The 23,258-nt window shown below is 40.5% G+C and overlaps 1 protein-coding gene across 1 annotated transcript in view; it reads right to left on the minus strand.

Moving 5' to 3' along the window:
* The window catches only part of HEG1 (heart development protein with EGF like domains 1), an 84,869-nt gene that overhangs the window by 26,378 nt on the left and 35,233 nt on the right, over positions 1 to 23,258 (minus strand). The window contains exons 2-9 of the mRNA XM_054972162.1: positions 22,233 to 22,583; positions 19,890 to 20,213; positions 15,489 to 15,812; positions 13,456 to 13,794; positions 11,980 to 12,321; positions 9,813 to 10,157; positions 8,986 to 9,330; positions 6,903 to 8,216 (exon numbers count right to left, since the gene is read on the minus strand). Coding sequence (XP_054828137.1) covers positions 6,903 to 8,216; positions 8,986 to 9,330; positions 9,813 to 10,157; positions 11,980 to 12,321; positions 13,456 to 13,794; positions 15,489 to 15,812; positions 19,890 to 20,213; positions 22,233 to 22,583 — 3,684 coding nt within the window. The remainder of the gene's footprint in view (positions 1 to 6,902; positions 8,217 to 8,985; positions 9,331 to 9,812; positions 10,158 to 11,979; positions 12,322 to 13,455; positions 13,795 to 15,488; positions 15,813 to 19,889; positions 20,214 to 22,232; positions 22,584 to 23,258) is intronic.

Here is a 23,258-nt window from a genome sequence, read left to right on the forward strand (position 1 = left end):
TGGCATCTTCAGAGGTGTAGCACCAAAAGACAGAGATCTCTCAGTGTCACAGTGTGGAAAAGATGTAGGTCATTTGTATCTACTCAGGAGGGGTGGGGTTGAGCTGAGTCATCCTGTAAGAGTTTCCCAGGGTGTGGAATGCTAATGGCGGGAGGCTTCACTGTATCCTGAGGAGGTTCTTTTGCATATGGATTGGTACTTGATGTGCTAATCTTCTCTGCAGGGCTATTGTCAGGGATAGAATGTTTTGTTAGCCTGGTGTTTTTCAGAACTGGCAACCATGCTCGGTTCATTCTTAAGGTTTCTTCTTTCCTGTTGAAGTTTTGCTTATGCTTGTGAATTTCAATGGCTTCCCTGTGCAGTCTGACAAAGTAGTTGGAAGTGTTGTCCAGTATTTTGGTATCCTGGAATAAGATACTGTGCCCTGTTTGAGTTAGGCTATGTTCAGCCACTGCTGATTTTTCAGGTTGTCCAAGTCTGCAGTGTCTTTCATGTTCTTTTATTCTTGTCTGGATGCTACGCTTTGTGGTCCCGATGTAAACTTGTCCACAGCTGCAGGGTATACGGTATACTCCTGCAGAGGTTAGGGGGTCTCTACTGTCTTTTGCTGATCGTAGCATCTGTTGTATTTTTTCGGGTGGGTCTGAATACTGCTTGAAGGTTATGCTTTTTCATAAGCTTTCCCATCTGATCAGTAATTCCTTTGATATATGGCAAAAACACTTTTCCTGTGGGAGACTGGTTGTTTGATTCATCCTGGGTTTGATTGCTCTTCGGATTTCAGTTCTGGAGTAGCCATTTGCCTGAAGTGCGTGGTTTAGATGATTAATTTCCTCATTGAGAAAGTGCGGCTCACATATCCGTCTTGCACGATCCACTAATGTTTTCATTATGCCTCTTTTCTGTCGGGGGTGGTGATTGGAGTTTTTGTGTAGGTACCGATCAGTGTGAGTTGGTTTCCTGTAGACCTTGTGACCTAACTGAAAGTTTGCTTTGCGGATGACCCAGGTATCCAGGAATGGGAGTTTTCCCTCGATTTCTTTCTCCATGGTGAATTGTATGTTCAGGTGGATGTTGTTGAGATGATTCAAAAACCCCATCAATTCTTCCTCCCCATGGCTCCAAATGATAAATGTATCATCCACAAACCGGAACCATACACTAGGTTTGTGGGGTGCTGATTCTAGAGCTGTTTTTTCAAAATGTTCCATGTAGAAGTTTGCTATAACTGGGCTGAGTGGGCTCCCCATGGCCACCCCATCCATCTGTTCATAGAATTCATTGTCCCATTGGAAGTAACTGGTTGTCAGGCAGTGGTGGAATAAGGCTGTTACATCCTCTGGGAAAATCTGATTAATAAGTGCAATAGTGTCTTTTACTGGAACCTTGGTAAACAGGGATACAACATCAAAACTGACAAGTATGTCTTGTGGATTGAGTTTCAGAGAACTGATTTTGTTGATAAAATCTGCTGAATCTTTGATGTAAGACGAGGTTTTCCCGATGTGGTCCTGCAGGAGATCTGCCAGATGTCTAGCTAATTCATATGTCGGTGAACCAATGGCACTCACAATGGGTCGGAGTGGGACTGAATCCTTATGTATTTTGGGGAGTCCATATAGTCTAGGTGGCTGTGCTTCAGTCTTGCATAGTTTTCTGTGCGTGTCGGGATGTAGTGAGGAATTCTTGATCAGCGCATTTGTTAGCCTGGTGATTTTGCAAGTGGGATCTCGTTTTAGTTTTTTGTAGGTGGAGGGGTCCAGGAGTTCCTTAATCTTCTTTTTGTATTCCTCTGTTTTCATGATCACTGTAGCATTGCCTTTATCAGCTGGTAGAATGATGATGTCTGGATCTGCATTGAGGGTCTTGATGGCATTTTTCTCTTTGCGTGTTATATTGCTGGTGGGAAGCTTTGCCTTTCGTAGAATCCTGGCTGTCTCTCCTCTTATTTCCTCAGCTTCCTCTTCAGGTAGATGTCGAATGGCAGCTTCTACATTTGCAATGATGTCTTCCACAGGAATTCTGGTGGGGGTGACTGCAAAGTTTCCTCCCTTTGCCAAGATGGAGGTTTCTTCTGGTGAGAGTTGACGGAAGCTGAGGAAGCCTGAAGAGGAAGCTGAGGAAATAAGAGGAGAGACAGCCAGGATTCTACGAAAGGCAAAGCTTCCCACCAGCAATATAACACGCAAAGAGAAAAATGCCATCAAGACCCTCAATGCAGATCCAGACATCATCATTCTACCAGCTGATAAAGGCAATGCTACAGTGATCATGAAAACAGAGGAATACAAAAAGAAGATTAAGGAACTCCTGGACCCCTCCACCTACAAAAAACTAAAACGAGATCCCACTTGCAAAATCACCAGGCTAACAAATGCGCTGATCAAGAATTCCTCACTACATCCCGACACGCACAGAAAACTATGCAAGACTGAAGCACAGCCACCTAGACTATATGGACTCCCCAAAATACATAAGGATTCAGTCCCACTCCGACCCATTGTGAGTGCCATTGGTTCACCGACATATGAATTAGCTAGACATCTGGCAGATCTCCTGCAGGACCACATCGGGAAAACCTCGTCTTACATCAAAGATTCAGCAGATTTTATCAACAAAATCAGTTCTCTGAAACTCAATCCACAAGACATACTTGTCAGTTTTGATGTTGTATCCCTGTTTACCAAGGTTCCAGTAAAAGACACTATTGCACTTATTAATCAGATTTTCCCAGAGGATGTAACAGCCTTATTCCACCACTGCCTGACAACCAGTTACTTCCAATGGGACAATGAATTCTATGAACAGATGGATGGGGTGGCCATGGGGAGCCCACTCAGCCCAGTTATAGCAAACTTCTACATGGAACATTTTGAAAAAACAGCTCTAGAATCAGCACCCCACAAACCTAGTGTATGGTTCCGGTTTGTGGATGATACATTTATCATTTGGAGCCATGGGGAGGAAGAATTGATGGGGTTTTTGAATCATCTCAACAACATCCACCTGAACATACAATTCACCATGGAGAAAGAAATCGAGGGAAAACTCCCATTCCTGGATACCTGGGTCATCCGCAAAGCAAACTTTCAGTTAGGTCACAAGGTCTACAGGAAACCAACTCACACTGATCGGTACCTACACAAAAACTCCAATCACCACCCCCGACAGAAAAGAGGCATAATGAAAACATTAGTGGATCGTGCAAGACGGATATGTGAGCCGCACTTTCTCAATGAGGAAATTAATCATCTAAACCACGCACTTCAGGCAAATGGCTACTCCAGAACTGAAATCCGAAGAGCAATCAAACCCAGGATGAATCAAACAACCAGTCTCCCACAGGAAAAGTGTTTTTGCCATATATCAAAGGAATTACTGATCAGATGGGAAAGCTTATGAAAAAGCATAACCTTCAAGCAGTATTCAGACCCACCCGAAAAAATACAACAGATGCTACGATCAGCAAAAGACAGTAGAGACCCCCTAACCTCTGCAGGAGTATACCGTATACCCTGCAGCTGTGGACAAGTTTACATCGGGACCACAAAGCGTAGCATCCAGACAAGAATAAAAGAACATGAAAGACACTGCAGACTTGGACAACCTGAAAAATCAGCAGTGGCTGAACATAGCCTAACTCAAACAGGGCACAGTATCTTATTCCAGGATACCAAAATACTGGACAACACTTCCAACTACTTTGTCAGACTGCACAGGGAAGCCATTGAAATTCACAAGCATAAGCAAAACTTCAACAGGAAAGAAGAAACCTTAAGAATGAACCGAGCATGGTTGCCAGTTCTGAAAAACACCAGGCTAACAAAACATTCTATCCCTGACAATAGCCCTGCAGAGAAGATTAGCACATCAAGTACCAATCCATATGCAAAAGAACCTCCTCAGGATACAGTGAAGCCTCCCGCCATTAGCATTCCACACCCTGGGAAACTCTTTCAGGATGACTCAGCTCAACCCCACCCCTCCTGAGTAGATACAAATGACCTACATCTTTTCCACACTGTGACACTGAGAGATCTCTGTCTTTTGGTGCTACACCTCTGAAGATGCCAGCCACAGCTGCTGGCGAAACGTCAGGAACTACAATGCCAAGACCACGGCAATACAGCCCGGAAAACCCACAACAACCATTCAATTATTATCTTGGTTATGGCTTTTTCTTGGCACCGTTTTCCTGCTTCTATTTAGGCCCCACAGTGCTCACCCTTACTTGGCCATGTCATTTTATTTATTTATTATTTATTTATTTATCATTTTTAATAATTTACTTTATTTCTCCCCAATAGGGACCAAAAGTGGCTCACATCATTCTCCTTGCCTTCATTTTATCCTCACAACAACCTTGTGAGGTAGATTAGGCTGAGAGTATGTGACTGGCTCAGGGTTACCCAGTGAGTTTCCATGGCAGAGTGGGAATTTGAACTTGGGCCTTCCAGATCCTAGTCCAAAACGCTAACCGCCATGCCACACTGATGATCCATGTGATTTTGTTTATGAGTGTCTGTGGTAGCATCATAGATTTAGCACTGACAAAAATCACACCGGAATTTGGCATTCACTGTCAAATTAGATCAGGGTCTGAAAAAAAGAAATGGCACCAAAAAGAAGAGCGAGCACTAAATAACATAAATGTGTTCACGACAATGCTAAACACCACCCAAAGCAGAGACAATTATTAACATTAAAAATATCAAGGCAATTAAATGATTTTTTCTCAAAATTTTCTGTCTCATGTCCAAAAAAGGGCATTAATTTATTTTCTCCTTGCAGTAACTTATGCATCGGTAGCCCATGTGTCATTCCATAGAAGAAATGTGAATTCCCTTTTCTATGTGACAGCATATAACACTGAAATGACCCCTTTTCATTACATGCCATAATGTGCTATGGCCCTGAATCCATTTCTCCTGTCTCAGCATTTCTTCAACTTTGTACTGGATTCTTGCTATGTCTTTATAAACTTGTGTTTATTTACCCTACGGCATTGTTTATGAAATTGTCCTTGATACTGACTGTACTCTCACACTATGTAATCTGCCTTGAGTCTCAAAGAGAAAGGTGGACCATAAATGACATAAATAATAATAATAATAATAATGAATATCCACAAAATTAGGATATAACTGAGGCAAAAGACTTTTATAACTTATTTCTCAATTTAGAGAGGAAAGCCCATGCAGGAAGTTTATCTTTTGATATCTGTCGGAGCCAAAGCCATAGAAACTTAAGGGATCAAGAAGGGAAGCGTGGCTTCTGGGTTAGGTTTTTATGCCAGTGAACACTGGAAAATAGACTTGGGTGGGTTTTTCAAAACGTTCAGTTTTCTGTCTCTCTCTTTAAAAACCCTTAATTTAATTTTCTTATATTATTATTAAAGCTATTATTAGCTTTAGTTATTCAGCTTGTTCTTCATTTCCATTGGCTTCACCGGGAAACAATTGTACGTCTTTTAACTCCCCTCCCATTCAATTGGAATGATATTCTCAAGGACGACACCTTCTCCACCACAAGGTAATCTCTCAGACAGATGGGCACAGCAGACAGAAGGAACCATTTGGCAACTCAAGAAAGCAAGAAGCATGGCAAAGTGGACATCAATAATAATTAAATAACCCTAAAAATATGTTACTAGATATTCTATCTAGAAGTATTACAGGTTTTTTTCCTTTCTTTTTTCTATAACAGACTAATCGAAGGAGAGGAATAACAGTATGAAATTCAGTTATGTTATATATCTTGCTTATCTCTCCTATGCAGGTTAAATCTATTATTATATATATAATTTATATAATAATTTATTATTATATATATAATATTATATATTCTCTTTGTTGTAATTTAATGTATTTTGTATAAGGTTCTATGTACTTTCTATTGTTATTTCTTTTTTCAAATAAAATTTTGAAAATTAAAAAAAATACATGCATTCACGTTGGCATCACATTTAGCAAGAAGATGAGGCAATCTTCTACAGAATCACAGAGTTGGAAGGGGCCATACAGACCTTCTAGTCCAACCCCCTGCCCAATGCAGGATGAGCCTAAAGCATCCCTGACAGGGAACTGGATTGAACAGAGGTACAGCCACCCTCCTGTGTGTATTCTTTTTTTCCCCTCGGGGCAGAACAATACAGCTCCAGATCTTACGGGGTACCGCAATTTCTCCCTGTGTTACCAACTGTAGTACGTACAAATTATTGAGATGTGGCAGGTCCTGATTGGCATTTAGGAGGAGGCAAGTATACTATATTTGCCTCTGTCATCCTCTCCTCTCTCCACACCAAATGACAGAAAAATGTTTGTATCTGTTCATTGCAGTAGCAGCACTATCACCAGGCAGAAAGAGAACAATGCACTGGCCTGTGCCCCTATCCATTCTACAGCACTGTGTAGATGTCTGGATATGCAATCAAAACCTTTGCTGCTGCACCAAGTAGACAAAGAACTGGGTAACTCAAGCAAACAAGAACTACTGTTCATCAAATCAAAGTCTTCTTCATGGTAGTTTGCTGGGAATGTTGCATTGCCTTGTTTAAAAGCAAACAGGAGCCACTTAGGCAGGAGAATATTCTTTTCTTTAAAGGGGCACACACTTCTTTAATTCATAAAAAAGTCAAATTCCATGTGTGATATGCACAATTTTTCAGACTAACTTTATAATATTTTTTTAAAGATTTCTTCTTCTACCTTCAAATTTTTGTCCCTGAGAAAGGTTGTCAATTGGTTAATTTTCATGGTCTTCTATTTTGCTCTAACTGATATACATAAACAATCTGTGAAACACAAATCACTTTCACATATTTAAAATGCATTGAATTAAATGCAATTATCAAACAGTCAAATTCCCTCCTCATGATGCAACAATTGCCAGAGTAGAATTACCTTTGCCATGGAAAGTTGTAAAGGTATTTTGGCTTCCTAACCATGCAACTGTAGTTGGCTTGATAGGAATTGGCAAAGTAGAAAAAGACCTTGTGGTGGGTTTTCTAGAAGAAAATGTGGGAGGTTGAGTAGTAGAGGCATGAGGTGCTAGGACTTTAACAGTGGGCGCACTGCTCATTTCCATCCCCTTTGTCGTTGTTTCAGAGGTATGAGGCATCTTAGTAGAAGAGGGAGACTGAACCTTGGGAGATTTTGCAGTTACTGCATAGTTTGTAGGTGTTGCCATAGTAGGTAATCCTACTGTTGCACGTGTCATGTTTGTAAGTTTTTTTCCTGTTGTTACTTCCACCGAACTGAAGACATCTTTTTGAGTTGTTCTTGGCAACACATCAGATGATGATTTTGCTGTCCCAGAAACAGTGCTACTTTCAGACAAATAAGTAGGAGATGTAGTTAAAACAGGAAGAGATTTTTCAACACTGGTCCCTGGGAGTGAAACATTTAGCTCTCTTGAACTCTTGGTTTTTCCCAGTGAGATTGTTACAGGTGTAGAATAGTTTGTAACCTGCTCAGTAGCTTCAGTCAGAAAAGGGGAAGATCTTGTTGAACTGGGATCAGTGCTATCTTTCAACAAATATGTCCTCGTCTGGTTGGTGTATTTACTAGTGAAACTCCTAGCTGTGGATGAATCTATTCCTGTTGTACTTCCACGTTCAGTTATGGAAACACTGGTTGCCAAATTTATACTTGGCTGTAATGAGGTTTTTGAAGAAGGTGCAGGTGATGTATATGAGAATGGGGGAAATGTGGGCAGTGCTGTAGATGACAGTCTGGGTGAAGGTGTCAATGAAGGCATTTGAGAAGATAACTGTGTTGGGAAAGCAGAAGACAATGCTGGCTGAGAGGATTCTGATGATGAAAACAAAGTAGGCGGCTGTGTTGGTGGAAGTGAACTCTGCAGTGATGATGCTGGAGAAGACGACAGAAATGACAAGTTGATGGCAGATGTCGATTCAGAGATCGAATAACTCACTGTAGAGGAGTACCCTGGTGTGTGCAGAGACTGTAGAGCCAAAGGTTCTGTTGATGGTGCAGAGAAATCCCTGTCACTTGAAGACAAGTTGCTTCCTATATTCTGGGTCATAGAAAATGAAGACTGAGCTGAATCTGGGGTGGACATTTCTGCATAAAAAGATGTGCTATTATTTGAAATAGACAGCAACGTCCTTTCTCCTCCTGAGATGTATGTGCTGTCGGTATGAGAAGAAGAGCTTGTTTTTTCTGTGTTGGTTCTGCCGAAGTCACTTCCAGTGTCTGAAATACAAGCAAAAAATATTAACGATATATAATTTCCAATGTTACATTAAAAAATGAACCACACCACTTGGGAATTAGCAATTTCTACTAAATCTTTAAATGAATTCACTGCCTAGGAATAGCTGAGATTCTAAAATGTAAGTGTTGGGGGAAAAAACAGACAACATGGAGGCCAGACAGGAATACTAATGAGAGTTTAATAATATGGTGACAGATAATCTTATTTCTGCAATTGTATGAAATAAGGATCTAGAATTAGATATATTGTCAAAGGCTTTCACAGTCTTTCGGTGCTACACCTCTGAAGATGCCAGTCACAGCTGCTGGCGAAACATCAGGAACTACAATGCCAAGACCACGGCCATACAGCCCGGAAAATCTACAACAACTAACGATCTAGAGTTAGTTTCAAACCTAAAATCTTTAGTCATGGTACAAAAAGTGAAGAAGGAGCAAGAGTGAATCAGTCAAGATTCATTTGGCAACTCAAGAGTTTGTGACTAAATGCAGCCCTGGTTTAAAAATACCACATTTATCCAGTACACTGATAACAATTGGCATTGGGTAGCTCCAGCATAAAATACACTCAAAGTACATTAAATAAATACTTTTTACTAGACTGCTTTCATTAAGTGTGAACAACAAAAGCACGATCCCAAGAAATGCTGCCTTACTTTCTGTTGGACAATATACAGTGGGGGCAGGAGGGGGCAGGGTCTGCTCAGATTAGTAATGCCAGGCAAGCAACGTACAACATAAACCTAACCTGAAGGTTCACTTTGGAAAGAAGAGTAAGTTGGTATCCTTGATGAAGTGAAACTTTGAACAGTCTCAGTTGAAGGTCCAGAGATATCTAAGTCTTTTCCTGAGAAGTCAGTCATTTCAGAATATATCCCTGATAAGGAGTGATTTAGTTCTGAGGCACTGGACCTTTCCACATATGATGAGGAGCTTTCAGTCACATCTGTAAATGTGGTGTTCATTACAGATTGTGAAGTTTGTTCTTCTCCATTGCTGAAAGATGCTGAGCTGTGCATGGTGTCAGTATAAGAATATGAAGCCCTTGCTTCAGTACCAGAGCTGCTTGCTCTGTGGTGACCACTTCCGATAGCTGAAACAGGAATTTAGAAATGACAATTTAAAACTGCAGCCTCAGCAAATTGTTCATTATCAGAAAGGTCTTTCACCCAAAGCCATAATATCTAGAACTCTGAATTATAAATCCTACTCCTTTTTGAAAGATTTGCACTTAAGCTGAAACCTATGTTTGCCAATGGAATACCTCCAATACTTCTAATAATTGAATTTTATTGACATGTGTTTGACCTCAGACACTTACAGGCCAAAGAAACTCTGTCCTGCAAAAACAAATGCTATGGCTCTGGTCAAATAATACAGTTCATAAGAGAAATATTCATTATCTTCTCACTTCTGTTGGAAACTCTAGAAACTTGGTTTTTGTGTACAATATATACATAAAAGGCAAGATTTGCAGGATCCCAGATACTTGCAGTTTGTATAGACATATGCAATACAAACAGCAGCAAGAGCAGTCTGTTGTTTCTTCCACACTTTGTTTCAAAGAAAACTCACTTGATGGATCTTCTGGTGAAGATGAGGAGATGGGAACTAGAGAGGAATGTTCAAGCAAGTGCTCAGTGAAATGCTCAGTGAATTGTCCTTCACTCAATGAGACATTATGTTCTTTGGCTTCTGCCACAGAAGTCAAAATCAGAGCTGGATTTGAAGAACTGGAGGCTTCAGTATGAGAAATACTACTTTCTGCTGCATCAGATGTGTTGTTATCTGGTAGAGACCTTAACGTCCTTTCTGCCCCATGAATGAATGTAGTTGAGAGGTACACACTATCTGTAGAAGCACTGGAAATTCTTCCTTGTGGATCTGAAATGTTAACTGGCTGATGACTCTTTCCAGGGCCTGAAATGAGATGAAATATGGATGAAAATGAGAAAAAATGTGGATTAAAATTCAAATTTCATAAACAGAGTTTCTATAATCCTTCAGTTATTATGATATTGCTTAAGAGGCAAAATACAAGAACTGATTCTGAGAGGTTACTAGATGGCCTGGATCCAATGCTTGCAGAATTTAACCTTCCCATCTCCCTCATCCCACTGCAGCTCAAATTTCCCTCCCATATGCTGCTCTTATACTGCTGTGGGACAGGGGAGGCACGTAGTATATTGTGGATTTAGAAAGGGGATCACAGCTGTGCTTGAATATGTTCACAATCATTTTCTATAGATTTATTGTTATAAAAATACATATTTTTATGGAGGGAGTAGTTTCATAAGGATTAAATTACACACTGAACTTTAATTAGAAAATGTTATTTTTTTGGCATAGAAGAAAGCAGATAGCAGTCTCTTCAATGTATTGGTATTAGAATTGGCTTACATTGCTGCTATGTCATTGGAAATGCCTTCAAAAGTTCTTCCAGATATGCAGCATATATCACATTGGGTTGGGCCCTATGACTCCTGTACACACATTTAGATCCTATGGCTCCTTTCCACCAAACCCACTTTGTCCAATGATTTTATCTGATCGAGAAAGGCATTCTCCATCAGAGGATGCCTTTCTTGATCTTTCTCTGTTGAAGGAAAACTCGGTGGAAGGGAGTCATAGGATCCAACTTAGTGGTCAGAAGTTGTAGGACCCAATCCAATAGGACCCACTTAGAGGAAAGGAGTCAAAGAATCCAGCCCACTGTGTGCAATTTTGTGAATCACAGTGATAAAAAGTTTCATAGTTGCAATCCAAAGACCATGTGTGTCAAAGACTACTGTCACCTGAAATGCAAGAGCTTTGTTTTCTTCCCCCACAACCACATCTATACTGAAGAAAGAAGCCGCTGCTCATTGGTGAAATGGCTGCTCTTTTTGGTTGTTGAAGCAGATGTTAGCTCCCACATTTTACATGGCAAGCTTGTTTACTATATGTATATACGAGGAACTCTATTTATGTACATATATATTTATTAAAAGATTTATATCCTGTCTTCTCTTGTGGATCAAGGCAACTTACAAGTCATAATTAAAACACTACAATTAAAGAGCAACAAAATACACCCCCCAAATAACCTCTCTTTTGACAAGACAGATCTGCAATTTATACCCCATTAAAAGCCCTGGTAAATAAAATGGCTTTGCAGTGCCTCCTAAACATTTCTAAAGACAGTGCCCCCCCACCTCCTCAGAGCCTATTCCTCAGAACAGGAGTGGCAATGCAGAAAGAGGCACAGGCTCTAGTGGATGCCATGTGAGCTACCTTAAGAGAGGCAACAGCCAGCAGGTGGCAGCCTGAGGACCACAACAGGCACATGCAGATATATAGGAAGAGATGAGCCTTTAGGAATTTAGGCCCTGGACTGGGAAGGACTTTACCCGCTCTTCGAACTGGATTCAGAAAAAAACCTGGTAACCAATGTAGCTGTTTTAAAGTAGGCTGGATATGCTTCTGCCACCAGCTCCTGACAATAATCGGGTAGCCACATTCTAAACCAGCTGAAGTTTCCAGGTTGTCTTCAAGGGCAGTCCAATGTAGAACACATTACGCTAGTCCAACTGCAAGGTTACAAAAGAATGGATCAGCATGGCCAGATCAGCTGAGTGTAAGAAGGGTGAGAACCACATGCTGATGATAGAAGGCACTTTGGGCTATGGCACCAACCTGCTTTGCCTCCGTCTACAAGACTAGAAATGAATGAATAAATAATTTTCAGCTGGGAAAAACTCACTTGAAAGATCTATTGTGGAAGGTGAATAAATGGAGTTGTTAGAGGAATATGTAAGGAAAGGCTCTTCTGAGGTCCTGGTAAAATGCATCTCTTTTGATGAAATAGGATTTTTTCTGCTTTCCATTGTAACAGATGAGGACTGAGTTAAATCTGAAGAATGAATATCTTCCAAATCAAAAGTGGAGAGCGGTGTTGCTTCTGTGAATTTGCTTGAATTAGTCAGAGATTCCAACGTCCCATTTCCATCTCTGATGGAAGCAACAGAAGAGAATGTGCTCTTAGTCTGAGTGTACCCTTTTCCAGTATTTGAAGTGCTGAAGGTATGCTGCTTAGTCCTGACGTCTAGAAGGAAATGAACAAGATGATGTCCATGTTTTTATTAATTATATTTTTCATAATTTCCATCACTTCCTCATTTCATTTGAACGCAGGGTTTTAATTTAAAAGAAATAAGCCTGTAAAAAATCTACTTGAAAGCTTTACATTTCCAAATATTTTACAGTTTAGATCTATTCTCCACTAACAATTAAAAATTATATTTTACAAAAAGAAGAAAAAGGACAACTTAGATAGAATTGTATGTTTTTGGAATGAAAGAAGTATTAGAAAACAGAATGCTAAGATACATTGATTGTGCGGAAACATGTGATATCTAATAAATTATATGTTAAGAAGAAATACCAAGGAGGGCTTCCTTTCAAACTGCTGGTGTATCATAAAAAGAAAATAACTTTTAAGTGTGGGAATTTTGGAATACAGTTTAAATGGAACAGGGGTAAAATATGAGTAACAAATCAGATAAAGAAAAAGACTGGGCAGTATAACTCATATACAAAAGGTTTTGTAATGACAGGAGTCAGGCATAAAGAACTAGGCTGAAATAAATTGGTATGAAGAAAGTTGGTTATTATAGAGATTTCTTTTGGTTTGCATTGTAAGATTATTATGAAAGAATGTCTATTATGTCCATCAATATTAACAAACTGAAAAGCATGCTCAAAAGGAAGGAGATATTTTCAGAATTATTTCTAAAATAAGCGATTTTTATTATATTACAAGAGATATACATAGAGAAAAATATGAACATTTACTAATAAAAACAGAGATTTCTCATCTGCATCTGATAGTAGCAATTTAAATGGATTTTTTTTTAGTTTGAAATCAAACTCAAAAAGTTTGAAAAATATTCAGGAGGGAGATGTCTATATTTAGTTGGACCTTTTTCAGATAAAGAATATCAGTTTATGAAATGTCTACATCACAAAACTAACCAAAGAAAATTTCATTAGAAATTATATTTTGAGGTAGTGTAAGGGGTTAACTATTCAGATATCACACATTTGACAATTATGGTGAAGGAAACCAAGACAGACAGACAGACAGACAGACAGACAAGAAATGAACACAGGAATACAGAGTTTCCAACAGGTTTTAAATTGAGGCATTACCAATTTAAAAATGGGGAAAAAGTCTCACTTGAAAGATCTATTGTAGAAGGTAAATAAAAGGAGGCTTTGGAGGAATATGTAAGCAAAGGCTCTTCTGAGGTTTCAGTGAAATCCTTGTATGTTGATAAGAGATGGTTTCTCCTATTTTCCAACGCAGGAGATGAGGTCTGAGTTAAATCAGAAGAACTAAAATCGTTCGAACCAAAAGATGAGATTTCAGTTGTTTCTATGGATTTGCTCTTGTTAGTTTGAGCTTCCAGTGTCCCAGCTCCGTCACTGAAGAGTGTGGCAGAAGAGAATATACTGTCAGTCTGACTCTGAGTGGCTCTTTTTTCTATGTTGGAGGTATGCTGGTTATTCCTGTCATCTAAAAGAGAATAAACAATAATTTAGAAGTTCTATGCATCTTATACTACAACAATTCAAATGACTACTACTAATATTACACCTCAATACACAATGTAAACAATTTTCAGAGCATTTTTATATTCGTTCAAATACAACTTCTTCAATTTGAAAGAAATGGCAGCTTGTTAAAAAGTCTACTAGGAACCTTTGGCTTTACAAATATTTTTATTACTCTAGAAAACTACCTCTGGAGGGCTGCACCATGGCAGGCCTTCCCAGGCCTCTAGAGAGCCGGGCTGCCAGGCTGGGCCTTCCCACCACTGCACCGGGTCTTCCTGGGCCTCTGGAGGGCCAGGCCACCATGCTGGGCCTTCCTGCCACCATACTGGGACTTCCCAGGCCTCCATAGGGTCAGGCTGCCACCATGGCAACAGGAAGGCAAGCCGTGTTGCCAGTGCCACCGATTCACTTTTTATCCCCGCAGAAGAGCCTTCGAGTACGCCTGTCTGGGAATAAAAAGTGAATCAATGCCAATAGAGCTTGCCTTTTATATAGCAGGATTTGTTCCCTATTGACAAGAAAAACTACATTTTATAAAATGGGAGGTGGGCACATGATTACAATTGCAAGACGACTCATGAAGTTGTGTCACCTTATCATACCAAATCCAGTAAAAAAATGTCTAGAGCAATCTTCAGCATGTATGGATAGAACTATGTCCAACTGAGATCAATGAAATTAAATCCATGGAATGTATATTTATGATTGCGGCCTAAATCTAAAATTCATAACCTCAAACATTGGTTCTTGTAATCTACTGAATTACAGATTGAAGTCAGTCACTGTCCTATTACTATCTCCACTCAGGTTGCTATAAATTCAGTAAATTACTAAAGGATGTTATCATAAATTTAACCTGTGTAGATCAGTTTTCAAGGGTGATGGGTGAGGCCTGGAAAAAGTTGTGAGAGGAGGTCTACACAGTGTACTTTTTTTTTTGAAGTATGGCAGCATTTTTAAATTTTGAATATACACAGTGTACATTTAGAGGTAGCTTTTTAAACTGATCCTCAAAATCAGAAAGAAGGATTTATGTAGAACAAGAGTCTCCAACTTTTTCAAGCCTGTGGGGCATCTTTGGAATTCTGACACAGGGTGGTAGGCCAAACCGCAAAATGGCTGCCACAGGAGGCAGAGTCAACCACAAAATGGCTGCCACAGCAGGCAATACCAACTGCAAACCTTAGGGAGTGAGATTGTGCACGGGTCTAATAGTAACTCTTCAACATTTCAGGCAAAACTTCTGTTTAACAGGATACCTTTTAAAATTAAGATAGTTTAATATATTTTCTTACATACATACATGGTAATGCAGTGAAGATTCTTGTAATGTAATGACAGCTGTTGTTGAAGCAACTTTTAAAAAATCCGCATAACCAGGCAAATCTCCAAGGGCATACCAGAAGATCTGCAGGGCAAAAAGCCCCACCTGGCTCTGTTCATTTTCTAAAAACACTTGGCAGCTCCAGAAAAGGTGTTGGCAGGAAACCCACAGGCACCATGTTGGGGATCCCTGATGTAGAATTGCTCTAGTTGTAGTACTCTCTAAAATGTGGAGCAATATCTCCATACATTCCTCAGGAAGCTGTTGAACATCAGACAAATAGAACTATACTTGTAAATGTGGAACAAAGAGAAGATCTTATTTTTTACCTGTTGTCTCTGAATAGGCCTGGGAATGTACATGGGCTATTTCGGTGAAATCAGTATCTCCTAGTGACAAATTCATTCCACTGGTCTGCTCTGGAGTCAATACATAAGAAGAATGAGTGTGGCTTAAAGAGCTAGAAATTTCATTGCCAGAAGAGACGGATGTTTGTGTGGCATTATGAGAATGGCTGGTGTCTATTAAAGGTGGTACTGTTCTCCCTCCACTTCTGTCTGATACACCTAAAACAGACAAGCTCTCCATCTGAGAAGTGAAAATACTTTGCTCTGTGCTTGAGTTACTCCTTAGGTGATCATCACCTTCAGCAGCTGAAACAAAATAGTAAGAATTAGATGTGCTTTCTGTATGTATTGAAAGAGCATCTCTGGCCCTGGCAAGTAGGACTCTTTCCACATACAAGAATGCATCTAAACCTTTAACACAAATTTCACCACAAGTATCTTTAAAAAGGCAGCTGTGCTACATGGAAGCCTCAAATAGCATATTTTTACTACAGTGGTATCATATTCACCTCTTGACTACAGTAAGCACGTATACAATGATAGAATAGCATATGTGACCGGTGCAGGAGATGGATAAATATCATGCAAGCTATGTTTCAGAAATAGCACGGAAATGCAGAAGCCATGGTGGGCGGGGGGGGGGGGGATAAATTCTGATGATGATGACATAGTAAGGAACAAACAGGAATGTCCATCTGGGAAGTGCTCACCTTTTCCGTGGGTCCCATTATATGGGGTAGGGAGAAAAGTCTGAGAACATAACCTTATCCTGCACATTCTCCAGTGACAATTCCCTAATACTGCCTGCCTCCCATGGTCCTTTAAGTTGCAAGAGGGATAGCTTAAAAGATCATCAGCCATTTGGTAGACTCACCATGCCTAGTGGCTCCGTGGACCTGGCAGATAAGAAAAACCTAGCAGTGGCCAAGTTCTGAATGCTCAAGTTGCAGCTGCTACCTGGCAAAAACACCTGTCGCCAAATTGCTGTATAGAGCTCATAGGCAAAAGGATTTAGACAGCATCCATGGCCCGGAAGCTTTGCATCTGGCTGTCACCTGACACAATGATCTTCCCAGTGGTTTCTTGGGAAGTAGTCTTGCTCACTTTAAGTGATTCCGCACACGTTGGATAATGCACTTCCAATCCTCTTTATAGAACATTTGGAACAGATTTTTTCATGTGCGGAACAAAAAATCCACCTCAAACAATTGATAAAGTGCATTGAAAGTGCATTATCCAACGTGTGCAGAATCAGCCTTAGTTTCAGCCAACAGAATTCCTCATCATGTTTTAAATGGCAAAGAGACGGTCCGGCCTCACAGTTTAAAAGTCTTGTGTTAGGGAGGACAGGTGGAGTTTAGATTCATAGGACAATGTTTCTGAAATTGTGGTCTGCATACCAATGGTGGCCCATGAGTCTTTTTAGCCTACCCAGCTAACATAAACAAAAAGCCCTCACAATTCTAGTAGAGGAACAGGGATTCTCTGCCTTAGGGAAAGGGGCAGAATCAGCTCTCCTCTTTTTTGAAGAATGGAAACTCATAGACCGTCCACTACCCAGTCACCTAGCTTCCAGATAATCTCAGAACACTATTAGGAAAATATGGCTGTGGTTGCCAGGAACCAAAAGCTCTGCCCAAAGAATTCTAATTGGCTGAATGGCACCAAGTAGGTACAGTTCTAATGCAGTCATCATAGTTACTTCCAGTATAAAACTAAATGGGTTTTTCATTCTATTTTCCAGGGGTTTTTTTCCCAGTAGTACTCACTGGTACTGACTGCAGCACCTTTTTTTCTGGGCTTCCATTTCCTGACAGGGGAATTGGTGGAAGTTGGCACAACATAAGTGAGTGTGTGTTTGTATATAAAGTGCCATCAAGTTGTAGCCAACTTATGACAACCCTTGCTGGGCTTTTCAAGGCAAGAGACTAACAGAGGTTGTTTGCCATTGCCTGATCTAGAAATTATTAGCCAATAAGGAAATTTCTTATTATATCAGGCACAAAGTCCTTTCCAATTAAGGGGTAAGATTGATTAGAACTTGGATCAGAGCTTTTTTAAAAACTTAGATTTGTTTTAAAGTACATGGAGGTTTCATATATACATTAAACATTGGAAGCAAAACTGAACCTTGGGGAAGTCTGTAGGATAAATCACACAGACAGAAATAATATTCTAGCACCATCTTCTGGAATCTACCTTCTTTCTATGGCTAAATGGGACTTTAGAATGGCTCCCAACAACCACCCAAAGCATATCTGTAATTAAAACAAGCATAAGCTACAATGCAGCAGATGACCAATAATATAATGTAAATCCACATGGCCAAGATCATCTGCAGAGGCCAGAAAGTCAAGGCTTCTACACAAATTTCAAACTAATCTTACCTGTAGAAAAATACAGGCTTCTCAAGACTTCCTGTAGCAAAGTAGCCTCTTTCCAGAGATCCTATTGCCCATCTACTCCTCATGAGCATGCTATTGTTCTTAAAAAAATAATAACTGGGGTTGAAACCAGCTCCCCATTTATAGAGAGGTTCCGCTAATCTACTATATATTTGTTCATCATAAAATACAAATAATAGTGAAATGTGGTTGTTGTGGGTTTTCCGGGCTGTATTGCCGTGGTCTTGGCATTGCAGTTCCTGACGTTTCGCCAGCAGCTGTGGCTGGCATCTTCAGAGGTGTAGCACCAAGTCTTTTGGTGCTACACCTCTGAAGATGCCAGCCACAGCTGCTGGCGAAACGTCAGGAACTACAATGCCAAGACCATGGCAATACAGCCCGGAAAACCCACAACCATCGTTCTCCAGCCGTGAAAGCCTTTGACAATAGTGAAATGTGTCTTTTTTCTATGAAAACTACCACTTTTGATCAATAAAAGAATCACACATTCATTTATATGTGTGCATTTAAGAAGCTATAGCTTCCAGCTTTTGGATTGCATCTCTCCAGTTTAAGAAGCCCTTAAATTATACCATACTATTCCTATGTTAACAACTATTGTATAGGGGAGCATATTATTGTATAGGGGGCAGATACAAAGGAGGATAGGATTCCTCAGCAAATATGGAGAGAATTGGGGAGCTACGGCTTCTTTTATCTATGGATGATAAATTCAAGGTCCATGGCCACTTTCTACTAGGCCATCATGCAAGTGGAAAACTTGTCCTTTCATGGCTATTAACCAGACTGCAACCTCAGTCTTTCATAATGGTGTGGCACTGATTCACAACAAGGACCACCATTATGTTCTGCTTGTGAGCTCCCCTGAGGCATCAGAAGAAACAACAGGCTACTGGTGTAACCTAGCATATTAATTACTTTGGTTCACATCAAGTATAGACAAAAAAATCCACACCATTTGTCAAATGGACTATTTTAATGACCTTTTAATGACTTTTTAGAAGTTTATTATTGATTTCATGGTTTTGTGACTGATTCACTGTGTTTTATGAATGTTGTTAGCCACCCTGAGCCCATTTGAGGGGAGGGTGGGGTATAAATCAAATCAAATCAAATCAAATCAATCTTTTTATTGCATCTTTTTGGTCATCCAGTCTCATCTCTCACCTTTTCAAGTTTCCCCCCCTTATCTAGTGTTACCAACCAAGTCCTCCATGCTCTGCTCACAACCAGGTTAGTTGGCTGGAATGTTGTTATATGCAGGACAGGCTTTGGAGGTTGTTTAGAAACTATACCTGGTTTAAAATGCAGCAGCTACATTCCTGACTGGGAAGGAAAGAAATACATCTTGCCAATACTTAGAGCACTGTCATTTTGTTTCTGCTCCAGTTCTAAGTGCTCATTCTTCTTTTAAAGCCCTAAATAGCCTGGGATTGAGGTTTTCCTAAGGACTGCTGTCTCTGTATGAGTCTATGAGACTACTAAAATCTTCCTCAGAAGCCTTGATCCATGTGCCTCCTCTTTTGGAGGTGAGGTGAATGGTAACTCGATATATTTTATATTAGTTTTGAAGAGTGGAATCCTGTTTTGTTTTACTGGAGATGGGGTATTCTTAGTTGTGCACCTTATTGAGGAAACTCTCCCCCCCAAACCTAGTTCCTACCCTTTCAAGATGTAGGTGTCAGGTGAGAATGCATCTATTTGACTAGGCCTTTTCTGGCCCATAAACTGTTTCTATGCTGCCTTTTGTTCACTATTGCAGTTGTATTGTTGGTATGTTTCATAGCCTTCTTTTATTTTACTTAGCTTGTTTTTACTGTGTTGAATCATATTTATTTTAACCTACACAAGTCACTTCAAGAGCCACCCTGGTTAGTAAGTAGGATATAAATATTTTATTATTATTATTATTTAAGAACAACCTATATTATTATATTGCAATTAACAAGGGAAAAATTTTATGGATAAGTAAACTTACCAGTATTGGAAGAGAGGAGAGAATGGGTAAGCACAGTTCTTGCTACAGAGACAGGAAATTGCACTGTATTTGATGTGGTACTACTACTTCTAGTCTGTGTTGCCTGAGAGGGAAACTGGGTTTGATCAGAAGATACAGTGAATTCCGTCTGAGAAACTGGGCCTTTTGTTGCTGAGTTAGTCAGTGTGACGCTATCTGTCAGAAACTGTGAAGTCCTTTCTTTGTTGACTGTTGATGCTGAACCGTTCATGCTTTCAGTATGCAACCTGGATGTTATGTTTTCCACATCCCAGCTGGTGTCTCTGTGGTGGCTGCTTCCAGTGGCTGAAACATGAAAAAGAATTATACCACAAGGCTCTAACAAAGTGATAGTCAAAGTTCTTCATGCATGCAAATACTATGAAACCACTGAGAGGATTTCATTCTTAGTGCATAATCATATTTTGATGTCAAGTCCTGCACAGACTTAACATATGGGAACAATCCTTAGCAGGAGAGCATAGCAGGAAGTCCCATTTTATTCAGTGGTGTTTACTCCCAGGAAAATGTTCTTATGATTGTAGCCTGTGTTATATGTGGGCCAAACAGGATGTTATGTGGCAGATGCATGTAACCATCTCATAGCATTTTTAGTGAAAAGCATACATGGAAGATTACAATCTCAAATGCAAGAAAAATGCGAAGTGGTGCCCTTTATTCTTTACCTTCTGGTGATCCTGTTTTCAAAATTGCTCCCCTAGGTGCTCTTCCACCCATGAGAAAAGGGTCAGGGGGGGAGTTAAGCACCACTCTCATTCATTGAACAAAATTGTAGCATTCCATGGCTTTTTTTTTTCATTTGAAACAAAATGAGCCTGCCATTTAGCTTCTACATTAGCCCTTAAAAACAAGAGATTGTGTCCATTCTTACAATCATGAAATCTGATTGTTGGTAGAGAATTCAACAAACTGGGAATATAAACTTTTATTTTTTTTAATTTCTTTTGTTAGGAAGTGTCTCTAGAATGTAAACCTATGAAACTAGACTTGAAAATATGGGTGTAGGAATCACAGCACCAGCCGTCATGCACCGGGGCCTAGTTAGGCTGAAGTGCCTTCCCTTGGCCTCAGGGAAAGGCTGGGTACTGCCCTAATCTACCTCCTGTCCCCTAGCTCTACTCCCTTCTGAGCTGGAAGACAGAGCTGATCTGTCCTTCCTGGCCTCCTCCCTCAAGCTTTCTAAAGGTCCTAGCCATGTCTTATGGGGGGTGGGGGAGAGTGGCCCAGAATGGGAGGGACCAAAAGTGCCACTTGAGCGATTTGTCTCATTATTTCCTTTCCACGCCCCCCCCGGGGGGGGGGGCTTCCCAATCCCAGCAGCTGATTGTCAGACTGCTGGCTGTCAAAGCACCAGCTGTCAGTGGGTGCCTAACACTTAAAGGGCCAGCCACCATTGATCAGCCAAGTGGTGTGCTGCCCTTTATAAGGTGCATCAGGCACCCCACTGGGAGTGGTGGATGCTGGCCTTGACCTCTGGGGGGCTGAGAAGGAGGGGAGAATGGGTTGTTTCCACCACCCTCAACAATGTGATTAGTGCCTCATAAGCCAAGAGGGGTGAGGCCCAACAGTTGCTCTGGAAGCTTCAGATCTTGTCTCCTTTTCACCCTTGAAATTGAGAAACAGAACACAATTATGCAAAATAACAAATACACATAAAAGTCTAAATTAGCAATAATTTTTATAGCTTGTAGGATTCTGCTTTATTTGGCATAAATGTTGAAGTTTTTTCCCACTTCTGCTTTATGATGCTGAGATTAAAGACAGTAGTGAGTTGGGACAGGGCGCAGGGAATATGCTAGTATCCACCTCTAAGCACCACTGAATGAGGGGGTCAGTAACCTTACTGGTGAGCTTCAGGAAGTGGCAATAGAGCTGCCAGGGCCATAGTTGCCAGCACTATGCAGATGCACAGCTACTGATTGCGTACTGGAACCTGGCAGCAGCAAACGTCGTCTGTGTCACTCAATAGCTGTAAGCCCAGAGAGTGCTGCAGCTCCATTGCCATCTCCTGAAGCCTACTGGTAATGGTGCTGTCTTCACTTCCTCTTCATTGGAGGGTGGTGAGATACTCCCTGTGTCCCACTGCATGAGTTGCTGCTGAACTCAGATCCTACTTGTTTTTATTCTCCAGTGTTTTTCAATGATTCATTAAATGCTGTAACATTTAATCTTTACAGCATACAAAAACCAGGTCTCTGTGTCTCAACTACCATCCTTATTCAGTAAGCTTCGCCATTTCAGCTATTTCCAAACTTTTAGTTATCCCTTCAGTTACTGAAAGAATTCAAGTATGGTGAAATTCACCTGGAAAATTATGCTCTGACAGTGAAGAAACTGCTGTATGGGGTGAATGTGTCATCAAAGGCACTGTTTCAACTTCTGAAATATCCAGAGTACTTGACAGAGCATCGGCTCTTCTGGTCTGCAGCACTAAAGAGGAGTCCTGGGTTAAATCACCAAATTGTCCTGTTTCAGGGTAAGATGTTGTCTTGCCTATGGCAGCTGTAGACACAGACCCACTGTCAGTAATCAGTCGCAACGTCCTTCCTTTGTCATTGTCAAATGTACTGAAAGCATCTCCGTTGTCTGTAGTAGAGCTGGAAGTCCTTGATTCAGTGTGTGAACTCTCTATTGCCTTTTGGCTGCTCATAATAGCTGAAATCACAGAGACATAAAACAGAACATTAAAACAGAAAAAAATTCTAACACCAGTCACAGAGAGCCAGTTTGGTGTAGTGGTTAAGAGCGCGGGACTCTAATCTGGAGAGCTGGGTTTGATTCCCCACTCCTTCACTTGAAGCCAGCTGGGTGACCTTGGGTCAGTCACAGCTCTCTTGGAGCTCTCTCAGCCCCACCGACCTCACAGGGTGATTATTATTGTGGGGATAATAATGACATACTTTGTAAATTGCTCTGAGTGGGTGTTAAGTCAGCCTGAAAGGCAGTATATAAATCAAATACTATTATTATGTATTATTATGTTGCACCTTGGGACCAAGAACCTTTCATCAGAGGCCCTGCTCTGAGTACTCCCTCCTTCAGAAGTGAGCTGGGTGGCTTCTTAGAATAGGGCTTTGGGGGGCATGCCGTTTTTGAAATGCCCTCCCTGCCTTTGCATGCTTGGCATCAATTAAGGTTTAGGTGCAGGTTTAAGACCTTTGTGCTTTCTGAAGCCTTGGCTACCCTGTGAGGGGAGGGTGGCTAGTTCATTTTTTGTTGTTTTTTGTTTTGGATGTGATGCAGTGTGCCATTTTATTTTACTGTGCTTTTTACTGGAAGTCACTCCACAATCTTATGGATGTGAGGAGGGACAGAACATTTTAAAATAAA

This window comes from Eublepharis macularius, chromosome 2 (genome assembly GCF_028583425.1).
Source record: "Eublepharis macularius isolate TG4126 chromosome 2, MPM_Emac_v1.0, whole genome shotgun sequence".
NCBI classification, from domain to species: Eukaryota; Metazoa; Chordata; class Lepidosauria; order Squamata; family Eublepharidae; genus Eublepharis; species Eublepharis macularius.